General features: G+C 41.1%; 1 protein-coding gene across 1 annotated transcript in view; it reads right to left on the reverse strand.

The window, feature by feature from the left end:
• Window positions 1-15,129, reverse strand: part of ankfy1 (ankyrin repeat and FYVE domain containing 1) — a 38,616-nt gene extending 23,487 nt beyond the window's left edge. The window contains exons 1-4 of the mRNA XM_022667688.2: window positions 15,039-15,129; window positions 9,432-9,636; window positions 1,903-2,021; window positions 786-921 (exon numbers count right to left, since the gene is read on the reverse strand). Coding sequence (XP_022523409.1) covers window positions 786-921; window positions 1,903-2,021; window positions 9,432-9,636; window positions 15,039-15,048 — 470 coding nt within the window. The 5' untranslated portion in view covers window positions 15,049-15,129. The remainder of the gene's footprint in view (window positions 1-785; window positions 922-1,902; window positions 2,022-9,431; window positions 9,637-15,038) is intronic.
• Between the last annotated feature and the right edge of the window lie 1,162 nt (window positions 15,130-16,291).

Consider the following 16,291-nt stretch of genomic DNA (forward strand, 5'->3'; position numbering starts at 1 on the left):
CTGTCTCTCCAAACCATCACTGATCATCAGTAAATGTTGAATTTTATTTGTAAATCAAGGGATCAGAGTCTGGAGGAAGAGTGGAGAGACACACAGTTCAAGCTGTTTGAGGTCTAGTGTGAAGTTTCCACCAATCAGTGATGGTTTGGAGAGTTCTGTTAATGGACAGAGGGAGGGACATTGAGAAAAGTACTCAAAAGGTAAATGATAGTGTTTAGTTAAGAGTCTGCAGTGTGGAGATATTTTACAATGGCGCATGAAAAATTAACCTGAAACTATAAAAAAAAAATTATTGAACAAATGCATTTTGTCATTGTCCATTGAAAAACAAGTATATTCTTTTTTGTTGATAGTTTACTACATGACTATAGTTAACTCAATCACAAAGTATCCCTTTCATCAATTCCTTAAAAAATGGACAAATAGAGATTCTCCAAAATTACCTGAAATAAACTCTTTTCACATTGACTTCCACTGAAAGTTGCTTTCCATTGAAAGTTCCATTGACTGTCACTGACTGCAGGCAGTAGCTATAACTATGATCACAGCATCTACAGCCTCCTTAATATACACAATTTTAATGTTATTAGAAGTGATTTAGGAACATTATGTTGGGAACGTCCACTGATTTAATTATTCAAATACCGGCATGTTTAGTGATTGACCAACTATTTGACTACCTGTGCACCCTCCCACCACCCACAGCAACAGACAGAGCAACAACCTGCAGCCTGTCATTCACCATTCATGCCAACACGCCCACCCACGGTCCAGTGCGTGCCCACCTTTCTCGTAGGAGCTGGAGCTGAAAGCGGTTGGCTAGCTTCATCAGGTCGATGAGGAACGTGTCGTCTTCGTTCATTTCCAGCTCATCCGTGTAAGCCCAGCGCAGCATCGCCATGGCAACCTCCGGCTTGGCCTCTGAATACCATGCAGCCAGTTGATAAAGAAAGAAAGAAAGAAGATATATAAATTATCCCCACCGCTTCAAGAGCTTTACATATTTATTACCACTGAAGCCTCCATGAGCTTTATTCAAGGAACAAACCACTCCCACAATGCTTTGTGTCAATCAGTTGCTCACAGATTTAGGTTTTACAATATACAGTTCATCAATGAATTAAAAACACAAACCTAAACTTTTGTAAAGAATTTACAAGACAGTATAAAGCAACAGGGTTTATCTGGCAACAGCATCTGGCAGGTATTTACCAAAATGAGGTGGTGACAGTCCAAATTCAGTAACTGTCAGTAACTTAGCCTAGCATCTCCTGTTGTAAACTACAGAACAACATGCTAGATATAAAATATCAGCTCCACTGAGCATACAGGACACTTTATATAGAGTCCACTTAAAAATTACGAGTTTCTTTGATTTTACCAAATTGAAAACTTTTGGAATATAATCAAGAGGAAGATGGCTGATCAAGCCAAGCTGAACTGCTTGTATTTTTGCACCAGAAGTGGCATAAAGTAATCCAAAAGCAGTGTGTAAGACTGATGGAGAACATGTCAAGATAAATGAAAACTGTGATTAAAAACCAGGGATATTCCACCAAATTTTGATTTCTGAACTCTTAAAACTTTATCAATATGAACTTGTTTTCTTTGCATTTTTTGATGTCTGAACGCTCTGCATCTTTTTTTTATTTCAGCCATTTCTCATTTTCTGCAAATAAATGCTTTAAATGGCAATATTTTTATTTGGAATTTGGGAAAAATATTGTCCGTGGTTTATAGAATAAAACAACAATGTTCATTTTACTCAAACATATACCTATAAATAACAATATGCAAAATATCAATATGCAAAATGCCTGGAACAAAGTTTGATCTAAAACCCTTAAAGAGTTTCTTCTTCTCTCCAGGAACACACAGCAGAAAGGCTCCATTTGTTCTCACCTGACAGGTCCAGCTCGGAGATGGAGGCCAGGTTGGCCAGACTCCAGATGTCACTGCGGGCAGCCAGCACAAACTTATGAGCGCTCAGCTTCTGCTGGCCGATTTTCACCTTCAAGTCACTGCAACACAGATACACAGATCAAAAATAAAGCCATAAGACTCACAAACAATAGTGTACAAACAGTACAAACTCTGTTTAGAGAAAACAGAAATATCAACTTTATTACCCTGATATATCTTGATTGATTAAACCAAATAAATCAAATAAGACTCTCTACTGGCAGTGTGTGCATGTGTTTGTGTGTGTGTGTGTGTGTATTAAAAAAATAAATTAATTCATTAAAATTCACCATACTTTTAAAAGAGTAATTGGATATTTTATGCCATTATATTACTATTATCTAATTAACTAGCATAAACTGGTCTTAGTATTGTGAACAATAACAACATTTATTACTATTGTTTCTGAAAATACATCGCCTGGAGACAATTAGTGTGAAAGGTAGGGGGTCTGTCACATTGTATCATACACAATAATTCAGTTTTATTAGTTGCATTCTCTGAGCTTTTTAAATTTTTTTTTACATATATATATATATATATATTAGGGGTGTCACGATTCTCTAAATCCTCGATTCGATTTCATTTTCGATTTGAGGGTCACGATTCGATTTGATTCTCGATTTTCTTGTTTTTTTTTTCTTGTTATTATTTTATGCCTCATAAAATTTAAATAATATATTTATTATTATTATTATTATTATAAATATTATAAATATTATTATTATTATTTATTAAGATATATATGGTAATGCCATCTAGTGACTTTTTTTGGTAGCAACAGTGTGCACTATTAAAACAAGCAGTTTATCAGAGCTGTGTGTGGATGGCTGGTGAAACTGCTCATTACATGAAGCTGCAGTTCTTCATCCAACCACTAGCAGCAGCAGCACCCCGCTCTCTTCACTCAGTCACTACTTCAGTACAGCCCAGCCACGGGCTACAGAGCTCAGCCAGTCCGTTTTTACTGTTTCTGTAAACAAATAAAGGTTTTAACCCCACTAACCGGATAATACAGCTCACTACAGTTCATCTTTCAGCCCAAGCAGCTAACAGCAGCAGGTTAGAACAGCCGACACGAAGTCACTGCTCGGATTACATTATAAACAGGTCAGTTAGCGCGCTGCTAACCTCAGGATGTTTATAACTACAGAGTTTAGTGGACACACCACGGCCGCCAGGTAAGTCTTTTAAAGGCTACTGAAGACTATTAAAGGCTATTAGAGGTTATTGAAAGCATTATTGGGGGGCAGAAATCAGTACAGGCTGGTTAGATAAGTGATGTTTATTAACGTCATTAAAACAGATTTTGTCAGGTATTGTCTTATAAATATTTACACATAACTTATATCTCTCCTGAAAAGCTTTTATTTTAGTCAGAAACACGCTTGTGTTTACTTTATCTGAGAGAAAGATGTTTTTTTAATTCAATGGAAAGCAACAGGTGTAGTCAATTATAAGTTTAAGATTTTTAATCCACCTCACTGTGATCTATAGTCAGTGTTCTCAAGTCACACTGACACACGCATTTCAGCGAGTTCACACGCTCTCACCTGCGCGCACCCACCCCTCCGTTAGATACAGATACAAAACCTGCGCGCCCAACCCCCGCCCCCCCTCCCCCGTTGGACAGATAAAAACAGTGATCACACTCCCGCCGACTGCGCTCATGCAGCGGCTCTCTATTTAAATGAATAGGATGCGCTGTGTTGGTGCCGCGCCATTTGCGTAGCGCGCTGCGCTATTTGCGTAGCGCGCGCGGGAGGGATCGTCGATCCTCTTTTTGACTTCGATACTCGAGATCGTGACCTCATTTCGATAAAATATCGAGATCGTGACACCCCTAATATATATATATATATATATATATATATATATATATATATATATATATATATATATATATATATATATACAGGTGCTGGTCAACGAATTAGAATAATTTGAAATAGTGCAATCATGAAATTCTTTGAATGCATTTTTTGTGCAGAAAGCAAATCAGGTGTTCACCGCACCTGTCCTACTCGTTAGACTAATCACAGAACTCGTTACCTGGAAAAAAAATTGCTCAGCTGAGCTTTCCAAAAGGCCCATTTAGGCCATTTAACTGTGACACTGTTGTTTTATTGAATTAGAATAATGGAGAAACCGTTTCATTGAATTAGAATAAATGCTCGAATTTTTGTTTTCTGTGAAGAGTGTTCACTGTGCAGTATAAAGTCAGGGTTGAGTAGAATTTCTAAGTTGTAAAATCAATCATGGGTAAGCAGCGCGACCTCTCAACCGGAATAGTGGCTCAAATTCAAGCCCTTCGCCAACAAGGCTTGACCCAAACTAAAATTGCTGAGCAGCTCGGCATCAGCCAGTCTTCCGTCTGCAAAGCTCTCAAGAAAAACTGCAGCAAGCGCACCAACTGTTCCGGCGTCCGAAAAACTTCTGCTCGCGACAACAAGCAGCTGAGAAAGGTCGCAGTCAGCAACCGGAACAAGCAGACCGGCGCTGACGTCTCCAGATCAACCACTTACCGTCGTCTGCGCGAACTCGGCTTCAAATCTCGCATTCCAGCAGTAAAACCGATGCTGAACAAGAAACAAATGGAGAAACGGCTGAAGTGGGCCAAAGAACACGGCGAGTGGACTGCTGAAGACTGGCAGAAAGTGGTCTTCAGTAACGAATCACGCTTCTGCATCTCCTTCGGTGACCAAGGTCCTCGTGTCTGGCGTCGTGGTGGCGAAACCTACAACCACGAGTGCGTGAAAAGATCCGTCAAGTTTCCCCAGAGCGTTATGGTCTGGGGATGCATGTCCGCTCGAGGTGTAGGGAAACTCTGCTTCCTCAAGAAGACTGTCAATGCTGCCGTATATCAAGATGTTCTGGAAACGTTCCTGATTCCGACTGTTGAGGAACAGTTCGGCGAAGAAGACTTCATATTTCAACAGGATCTTGCACCGGCTCATGCGGCAAAGTCGACCAAAGATTGGTTCACTAAAAAACAGCTTGAAGTTTTGGCATGGCCGGCCAACTCGCCTGACCTCAATGTCATTGAAAACCTTTGGGCCATCGTCAAGCGGAAAATTCGCGACAGAAAGCCTACTACGCTGGACCAACTGAAGCAGAACATCGCCACTGCCTGGGAAGCTGTGAGTGCGGAAACTTGCGACAAGCTGGTCAAATCGATGCCGCGGAGACTTCAGGCAGTCATACAAGCCAAGGGGGCAGCCACAAAATACTGAGAAAGTGATGATTGTAATTATAATAAAAAATATTCTAATTCAATGAAACGGTTTCTCCATTATTCTAATTCAATAAAACAACAGTGTCACAGTTAAATGGCCTAAATGGGCCTTTTGGAAAGCTCAGCTGAGCAAATTTTTTTCCAGGTAACGAGTTCTGTGATTAGTCTAACGAGTAGGACAGGTGCGGTGAACACCTGATTTGCTTTCTGCACAAAAAATGCATTCAAAGAATTTCATGATTGCACTATTTCAAATTATTCTAATTCGTTAACCAGCACCTGTATATGTAGCTATGGCAACGCGCAGTAGTGCAGCGGCTTCTCACGCTCCTAGCGAACACCCTATTTTGAGCTGTTTTTACGTCGGTTCTGAACCCAACTTTACGCGCCCCACGCGTGTGAGTTACAGCAGAACCGAACTTCTGAGCATTAAGGACAGTTTGGTCAGTAAAACAGCAACTATGGACAATAATATCCGAGCTACGCTGGGCGAGCTGCAGCTCCTCCGCGCTCCGGCGTGGGGGAGCGGATCGCTGCAGACAAAGGGCAAGAGGAGGAGGCGGTGCGAGCGGCGTCAGAAGAGAGGAAAACGCACTGGGGTGCTAGCCAGGCTAAAGGCTAATGCTAACCGACCCCCGATTCCGTCGCTTTTCCTCTCTAACATCCGCTCTTTGGATAACAAGCTGGACCTGCTGCGGCTGAGGATGAATGTTTCTGAGGATATGAGGAACTGCGCTGTGATTTGTCTCACGGAAACCTGGCTGAACCAGACCATGCCGGCCTCAGCCTTCCAGCTCGCCGGCCGGCAGCTCTTCCGAGAGGACCGCAGCCAGCTATCCGGGAAAGCCCGGGGGGGCGGCTTGTGCGTCTACATAAACAAAGGTTGGTGCACAAACTGCGTGTTGGTAAACAGCCACTGCTCCGAGGCGACAGAACAGCTGACTGTGAAGTGTCGTCCCCACTATCTGCCTTGTGAGTTTTCGGCGGTGTTCGTTATTGCTGTTTGCATAGCACCGGATGCTAATGCTAACAACGCACTGAAGGAGCTTTATGACATCAGCTCGCTTCAGAACAAGCATCCGGACGCGTTCTACGTGGTAGCGGGGGATTTTAACCACGTAGAACTGAAGAACACGCTGCCGAGGTTTTACCAACACGTGAACATTCCAACGCGAGGTAATAACACGCTGGACCGTGTTTACTCCTCTGTAAAAGACGCTTACAAAGCCTTCCTCCGCCCCCACCTCGGGCTATCGGACCACATCTCCATCATGCTGGTCCCCGCATACCAGCCCCCACTGCGACGCTCAAAACCCACACAGAAAACCATCACGGTGTGGCCCAGTGACGGCGCCGCTGTGCTGCAGGACTGCTTCGGCTCCACAGACTGGCAGGTCTTCAGGGAGGCTGCTGAGTGTGAGGGGGAGCTGGATCTGGAGGAATACACATCTGCTGTTCTCAGGTACATCAGCAAGTGTGTGGAGGATGTCACTACTACCAAGACTGTGACTTGCTACCCGAACCAGAAGCCCTGGCTGAACGCAGAGGTGCGTTCCCTGCTGAAAGCCAGGGATGCTGCCTTCAGATCTGGAGACTCGGATGAACTCAGGAGGGCTAGAAGAGAGCTGACTGCTGGAGTTAAGAGGGCAAAAGCTGCATAAGCTCAGAAAATCCAGGGACACTTTTCCTCCCAGGATCCACAGAGCATGTGGAGGGGCATCAAGTGCATCACGGACTACAAATCTAACGTTGCACAAAGCTCCAAAGACCCATCCCTGCCTGAGGCTCTCAACACGTTCTACGCCCGCTTTGAGAACCCTGACACACCCCCCAGCACCAGACTCCCACACTCACCAGGAGAGGAGCCCCTCAGCGTGACACCAGCAGAAGTAAGGAGGACGCTGAGGAGGATTAACCCCCGGAAAGCTGCCGGCCCGGACAACATCCCCGTACAGGTGCTAAAAGACTGCGCAGACCAGTTCTCGGACGTCCTAGCCGACATTTTCAACGCGTCCCTCATCCAGGCAGCTGTCCCCACTTGCCTGAAGACCGCCACCATCATCCCGGTCCCCAAGAGCTCCACAGTGACAGGTCTGAATGACTACCGGCCAGTAGCCCTCACTCCGATAGTCACAAAGTGCTTTGAAAGACTGGTTCAGACCCACATCAAAGCCACCATCAACATCACTGTGGATCCACACCAGTACGCATACAGGAAGAACCGATCCACAGAGGATGCCATTTCCTCCGTGGTCCACACTGCCCTCACCCACCTGGAGCAGAAGGATTCCTACGTTCGGATGCTCTTTGTGGACTTCACATCTGCTTTCAACACCATGATTCCTCAGACACTGATAACCAAACTCTCCTCACTTGGACTGAGCTCTTCCCTGTGCAACTGGGTCCTAGACTTCCTGACCAACAGGCCGCAGTCTGTGAGGATTCACAACATCTCCTCCCCCTCCATAATCCTCAGCACTGGCTCCCCTCAGGGCTGTGTGCTGAGCCCCCTCCTGTTCACACTGCTCACATATGACTGCTCACCTCTCCATCCAGGCTGTCATATTGTGAAGTTTGCGGACGACACGGCAGTGGTTGGATGCATCACGAACAGAGATGAGTCCAGCTACAGGCAGGAGGTGGAACACCTGGAGGATTGGTGCAGAGAAAACAACCTCTGCATCAATGTAAAAAAGACAAAGGAGATGATTGTGGACTTCAGAAGGGGCAAGCATGCCCACCTCCCCCTGCACATTGGAGGATCTGCGGTGGAAGTGGTTGACAGCTACAGGTACTTGGGTGTGCACCTGACCAGCAACCTCACCTGGAGCAACAACACTTCCACTCTGGTCAGGAAGGCACATCAGCGGCTGTACTTCCTCAGGAGGCTGAGACGAGCTGGACTCGGGAGCGCAGTCCTCACCTCCTTCTACAGATGTGTGGTGGAGAGCGTCGTGTGCTCCAGCATCAATGTGTGGCATGGAAGCTGCTCTGCTGCAGACAGGAAAGCACTGCAGAGGGTGGTCAAGGCTGCACAGAGGATTGTTGGAGTTAGCTTCCCCAGCACCACAGACATTTACACCTCCAGGTGCAGGAAAAGGGCCACCTGCATCAGGAAGGATCCCACCCACCCAGCACACGCACTTTTTGTCCAACTCCCCTCAGGCCGGAGGCTGCGGAGCATTAAGTGCAAAACAACAAGACTCAGAAACAGCTTCATTCCGGAAGCTGTAAGACTCTTAAACTCCACTTAACACACTGCACTGACACCAAGGACAAATTACTGTTTACTGTTTACCAACATGGTCACTTTACTTGCACTGAGACACTTTATCTCCACTGCTCTAATTCACATTATCGTGCTGCTATAGCACACTTGCACTCTGGACATGTTGCTGAACCTTTCTACTCTCTATTTATTTTTTTTATTCTTTGGGATATTTATCTATCTATTTTGTATATTCTATTTCTTTTATTGTATTCTTTTTTTTATCTATATATCTATTAATAACAGCTCTTTGGGTGTAAAACTGGATTGTGAGATCACAATTTCGTTCCACCTCATGTACCACATGTGATGTGAATGACAATAAAATCTCCTTGAATCCTTGAATATATATATATATATATATATATATATATATATATATATATATATATATATATATATATATATTATGATTCTTAATTGTGTTTTTTTTTGTTTAATTGCACTGCATTTGGACTGTTTATATCTTTTAAATGTGCTTTATAGACAAAGCTGACTTGACTTCATATCCTCATAATTTCTGAAACAAAAACTCCTTAATGTTGTAATAGAAATATTTAACAGTCTTTTTTTTATTTACTGTAAATATTAAATGTTATATATTGTACAATTGTTCATGGTTAGGTTTACTTGCATGCAATGAATATAGTCCTGTGGTACATGCTTGCTGTTTTGTTATTTTTGTGTTACATTTATTACTTTGTTACATTATTTTCTACAAAATCAAAATCTTGTTAAGTTACTGTTTATACAAAAGGTGATTTTTTTTTTTTTTTGGTGATAAATGTTTAACTTTGGTATTCATTTTGTTGCAGTAGTATAAAATCTTACAATTTTATATTTTGTATTTCAATATTTTGTCATATTGCTTTATTAATATTCACAAAAATACCCTAAAAATACTGTTATACTATATTATTATTTTAGGGCCATATCGCCTACCCATAGTGAAAGGCCTGCACATACCTGTACTGGTCTTGCTGGTAGAGGTCAGACACTATGGCCAGCAGGCGGCTGATGAAGGAGTCGCTGGGCTGGGAGGAGGAGCTGTGGCCGGACGCCTGAGCGGCCAGCATGGAGCACCTCCTCTCCGTCTCCACCAGCTTCTGCTGCATCTTCACATACTCCTGCCGCAGCAGGGCCAGGTGCTTCTGCAGCTTCTGCACCTCCTCTGTGAAATGGGATGAGAGAGAGGGGGAAAACAATGAGCGTGCCGTCGACAATCAGGGCAGAGGAGGAGATGATAAACGTACACAAATATCAAGCAGTAAAAGATGAATGGGTGTGGAAGTAGGAGAAACTGAGGAACAAGGAGAAAGGGTGCAGATGAGAACTGGGTCAACACACACACACACACAAAGACAAAAAAATAAGACGTGACAAAATAAAACTGAAAGAAACAAACAAAAAATAATGAAATAAAGAAAAGGTACAGAGCCAGTCTGCTGATAAAGCATCTCCTGAGTCTGTGCACCGACCCTCCAGAGGAGCTGAGGAGCAATTAAACCTGATTATGTAATGCTGGGGGTGATTAGACGTCTCGTACGATTAGGACACAACAAAACAAACAGTGCAATCCTTACACTTTCCACACAGCAGGAGTTCTCACCATGCTGGAGAACTAACAGCAACAGTTTGGCCAAAAAAAAAAAAAAATCTACATTACACAATTTTCCTCTCCCTCCACGTGTAGACCATCATCCAAGCTTTCTACATTACTTTAGCACTGGAGCTATGAGACTAACTTAGCTAACAAGTCATGAAAGCTCTGTATCTACAATATATATTAATAATACAGATAGATATTCAATTTACACAGATGAACTCCACACCGCCCACTGCATTTAAAGGTGAAATCCGGTGTGAATTGGACTTGAGGTGTATTGAAACATGATAACGACTCCCGAGTACAAACCTTTGTAGAATAGCCCACCTCCATTCACCCACAGCAAAATTCTGAAATACAGCACATTTAGATGATGCTTCCAACTGGCTTACAATGCAAGCAAAGGGGCATAGCATTGCCCATGCAAAAAAAATTATCTATCTATTTTTACACCATTAACTCAAACTCAAAGTAGGACCACATTTCATTGGTAGAATTCTGAGAGCCTTAATATTTAAAACGAGGCACTGAAAGCTTTAAAAGTGCACAGGTAGTTTATTAAAAAATACTGTTTATACACACAGCACCTTCAGGTAATTCGCCGAGCAACGGCATCTTGAAATTAAGACAAAATATATCGACTTACGAGCACAAACGAATAGGATAGAGAAATGGATTGCAAATTTAATAATAACACCCATATTCTGCAATCCTTGCAATATTTGCCAACTCCTGCTGCACCAACTCTATTTTTTGTTAGTTTTTCACACATTTGTAACTCTCACCTCCATTTTTGTCGTTTTTATATTCTGGTTTAATGTCAATCAGACGTTATTCTTCACACGTTATTGTGTCATTTCTTGCTTACTGGACCAATATTAATAATTCTCCAAAATGACATGGAATTAGGGTGGGCCCTAAAATAATAACGATATTTCATGGTATTTTAGCAATAACGATACTCTTGGCGATAACGACAAACCACTGAATAAAAAAAAATTAAAGAATACACTACTGCAAAAAAATGAAAATGACATTTTATTACTACATACGATATGATATGACACGCCCCTAACTGAGATATTTAAAAAATACAAGAATTTTCTCAGATTTGTAACATAAGCCAATGATCCAGAATGTTATCCTACTAATAATGCACTTCAAATATTACCATATATATATATAATATATATATATATATATATTTAGTAAAATAAATGATACCGGACAGATATAATCTGTCTCTAGTAGATATATAAAGGGAAATGAGAACAGTGTGAATTTTCTTTTGCTAAAAACAGCAAAAAGAAATACTCTGATGTGATAATTAGCAGTAGGTGATATGGCACAATATTTCAGGGTATAATATCATTTACGATATTTAAAAATGTTGGAGATATTTTTTAGTTTATTTTGAGTTTATACGTTTATTTTTTACACTGACTTCCATTAAAAGCTACAAAGCTTTTGTCCTTCTCCTGTAAAGTTGCCAATTTTTGGGCTGACAGCAACTATATGGAAGTTTGGCCCAAATGTTTTTTTTTTTTAATATAATAAGAATTTTATCCAAATTTACAACAATTCAAGCTCAAACCTTTAATTTTCACTTACGATCTCTTGCTGACTGACTCATTCTGCTGTAAGAAACAGCCGTAAGGAATCAACAGCTACCACAATGTTTCAACAGCTTTCCCCTGAAGGAGTTTCTTTGGTTTCAGGAATTGTCAGAACTTGTGTCTGCTTTCTAAACTCCTGAACGTTGCAACACTTGCAGAGAAAGACGACTTCCCTCAAAGAGACGGCTCAGGACTGGGCTGTTTAGTGCCAATTCAGCAGCTTCTGCTTCCTTCCTTTTTTTCTGTTGGTCCATCCGTCCACATGCATGTGTGGCATTCCACAGAACGCTGAGGAAACACTTGGCCTTCGCCCTGCCGCAACCAGCCGGGGGATTGGAGCAGCTTACACTCATTGGTTCACAAAGCTACTCCTAACCACCTGACTTGGCGTTGGAAGAAAGATGAGCGCTCCAAAACCAGCAACACAGACCTCAGCAACAGGCAAATAACAGAACCCTCAACACAAAACACTGCTACTATTTATTCTCTAATCCTAATTACCCCTCTCTTCCCAGTCTAGTCCCAGTAATCCATTAAAACTGTGTGCGGAAACCAAAGCCAGGCCAGTTGTGCTTTACTGGAGCTGGGCTTTTAGCTTTCTGTTAAACAGCAGGCAGTGGAGTCAGCAGCTACCGTACGTTCTATGGGAGGTCAATAGGCACCATAAAAGCATTTTAAAAGCACACTAGCACGTGAAAGCCTGTGGGATACTATAAAACGATTATGCAATCAACATAAGAGCCCAAAAACTCTGAATAACAGCATGAAGAGCTTGAATTAATAAAACTTAAGTGTAGAAAAAAATATATGAAATGGAAATTATGGGCCTGTGCAGTTATCAGTTTTTTTAAAGGGATATATCCACATTTATAAAGTATGACCCGACTAGGGGTGTGCCATATTTCATCATACGCAATATTATCGCAAAATGTTTTTAAACAATAAAATGATCCATATCATAATAACAGAAATATTGCTGTCCTATCAAAAACATGTGTCCCCAAAAGTGTTGTTAAGAATTAACAAAATTTTGGGATATGAACCACGCCTCAATTTCCCAAGCTCCTCCCCCTGGTCCTATATAAATACCTTCCAGGTGCTCACCTACGTGACTTTCAACCTCGCACCCACCTCCACACCATCACCACCCTCGTCTTCATCACTCATCTTCATTACTCACCTAGCTGCGGGGGGGACCTGGCTTGAGAATCGTCTCAAGCTGTTCTGAACTGTACCCCAAGCAACATCATCACAGTTCCCCTCCCCGCATCGTGTAGGCGGGGTTCATTATAGCAAAGAAAGAGATAAAACATCCTTGACTTTCAATGGAAGTAAATGTAAAAAAGAGTTTATTTCATGTCATTTTGGAGAATTTCTATTGGTCAATTCATTGGACACAGAGTAGGGGTTTGCAGTTTGTGTGCATGCACTAAATATCCTGGACTTTTGTATTTTGTTACATTTTTGTGTTACATTACATTATTTGTTTGGTAGATTATTAATTTATGGTAATTATATATGATATAATTATTTAATTCAACATTTTGGTAAATCACTGTTGTTTACGAGGTAAATTAAGTTTATAAATAAGTTTACATATTTTCTTTATTTTCTGCATAATGTTGAAAGCTAACATGAAATAATGCAAAAAAACTAACATTTAATTAGGTTGCAGTAGTATTTTTTAGCTCTTTTTTCCATAATATGATTAATTAAAATGTGTTGTCATGAAAAGGTATGGCTGCTTTGTTATGCTTTTGCATTAAACTGCCTTGCCAAAAAAAGTCGCCACCTGGATTTAAGTAAGTAAATGTTGTGGGGTTGATGCTGCAGTTGGTCTGCAGGTCTAGGTTCATCAACAGTATGTGCTGAAAAAATTAGGTCAGCTGACTACCTGAATATACTGAATATAGGTTATTCCATCAATGGAAAAAAGAGTGTTTCAGGGAGCATGAGATCATCATTTTCACACATGCATTGAGAGAATTCACCACAGAGTCCAGACCTTAACCTTTTTTAAGAATCTTTGGGATGTGCTGGATGGAGAAGGCTTTGAGCAGTGGTAAGACTCTATCATCATCAATGCTGCAAGATCTTGGTGAAGAATTAATGCAACAATTGATTGAAATAAATCTTGACATTGCAAAATTAAAGCAATGCCACAGTAAATGCATGCTGCAATCAAAGCTAAAGGTGGGCAAATGAAATATTAGTGTATGTGACCTTTTTTTTGGCCAGGTAGTGTATTATTATTATATTAGTGCCATTTAATGGTCTTAAAATGACAGTTAAAATGATCAGTAACAACAAATTCTTATTGGCAGGCCTATTCATTTAAAATGTGTTCTGTATTAATAAAGAAAAGTGGAAGTAAAACAAGATATCATGCATTTAAAAGCAAAAAGCAGTGTCTGAGACACTAGTTTAGCTAAACTATCAGACTAAAAATCTGATAAAGAAACTGCTGCAGCTGCCTGGCTCAACAGATAAGCTGTTAACTGCAGTGGGTGTCTCTCCTGCCATTTCTCCCTGCAAATATTCATTTACACTTTATAACTGATGAATAGAAATGTTCCAAAATGTAAAAACACACTGCCTGGATTAACAGACCAACAGATAAAATAGAAAGATGGCATCCAGCTGTGGTAATTAAAGTATTTAGACAGACTTTTCTAATGTATTTTTCATTCAACAGGGCGACAAGTGACCACACGACCTGCCACCACAGCTTGGTCATATGATTAAAACGTGAAGGAAAGCAGAGGAGGGAGGAAGCTAGCTATTTCACAGCCAGTCTGGACTGTTTAAGGGGTCGTTTAATATCTGATACAGCTCTAAAACTGAATATTGTATCTGTGGACTTGTTTATATACCCGTTACATGAGTTCAGTGCTAAAGCTGGACACCGTTATTTAGATAGATAGCTGGCTAATCACATTCTGTAACCCAGGTTAACTAAGCTAGCTAATAACAGCTCACCCCCAGCACCAGCTCAGCTCAGATTGCTCCCAGAGCTAAAACTAACCCCCAGCTACTAAACCAAACCCCACAGCCCATCGTTAACCCCGTATTTATCGCGCAAAAGCAGCTCCACGGCAACCGGCGTCTCTCCCTCCAACCACCGCCCAGCCCACCTCTCTCCCTCCGCTCCGCTGGAACCACCAACCGACCAACCAGCCGCACCGCCTACCCGCCCGCACCCTGCGCTCTGCAGCCCGCTTCACACCCAGCCCACAGCACCGCCGGACTCTACAGGAGCCGCACACACTACCACACCCAGCCCAGCCCGGCCCCGAACCCCACAGCCGCAAACACAGCCCCAAAAACACAGCCCAGCAACCCATCTCATACCTTCTGCCATGTTGGATCCGTGGCTGGTCGCCTCCTCTCGCGAGAACTCGCCAGCTCAGAGCGAGAACGGGAGGAGGGAGAGCGAACTCATTAGGATAAGGGCATAATGGCTAATGTTTTGTATGTTATTGGTGTAAATATAACAGTAACAACCTTCAGAGTGTGTGAACATGAATAACTACTGTCTTAAGATGTTGGGTACAATATTTTATAGGTATTTTTTTAAAACTAACATTTAATAAAAATAACGTGTTAAATATTTTATATACAGTACCAGTACAAGAAGTTTGCACACACCTTCTCATTTAATGTTTTCTTTGTTTTGTTTTTTAATTATTTAATATATTTTCTACATTGTAGATTAATATTAAACACATCAAACAATTAAGGGACACATGAAATGCAGTAGTAAAAATGTCATCTCTATAAAACTCTATAAACATATTCATACCACATTATTTATTTTTTCCCCTCACAATATAAGGTGACCTTGGGTTAGTGAAAGGCACTATATAAATGAAACTAATTTTTATTATTATTATTATTATTATTATTATTATTGTTATTATTATAATAATTATTATGCATTCATAAGGCATTAAATACATGGATATACATATTACATGTATAAAAATGTATAACTCATCATAGTCACACTTATTATGCGAGGGAAGCTGTAAGATTTTTCAGGAAATCACTGCACTGATTTTGGACTTTATAAAACACAGTGGATCAACACCAGCAGATGACATGTCTCTCCAAACCATCACTGATTGTAGAAACTTCACACTAGACCTCAAGCAGTTTGGATTGTGTGTCTCTCCACTCTACCTCCAGAATCTGCTCCCTTGATTTACAAATAAAATGTAAAATTTACTGATGATCAGTGATGGTTTGGAGAGACATGTCATCTGCTGGTGTTGATCCACTGTGTTTAAGTCTAAAGTCAGTGCAGTGTTTTCCTTAAAAACTTATAGCACTTCATGCTTTGTGCTGCTCTGCTGAAAACTTTTATGCGGATTTTATTTTTCAGCAGGACTTGGCACACTGCCCAAATATAATACTCTAATTTTCTGGGTTTTCATTGGCTGTAAGCCATAATAATCAACAACAAAAAACACACACTTGAAATAGATCACTTTATGTGTTATACATCTATATAGTATAAGAGTTTCACATTTTGAACTGAATTTCTGAAATAAAGTAACTTTTCAATTTTATTCTAATTTTTAGAGATGCACTTGTACTGTAAG

This window comes from Astyanax mexicanus, chromosome 1 (genome assembly GCF_023375975.1).
Source record: "Astyanax mexicanus isolate ESR-SI-001 chromosome 1, AstMex3_surface, whole genome shotgun sequence".
NCBI lineage: Eukaryota > Metazoa > Chordata > Actinopteri > Characiformes > Acestrorhamphidae > Astyanax > Astyanax mexicanus.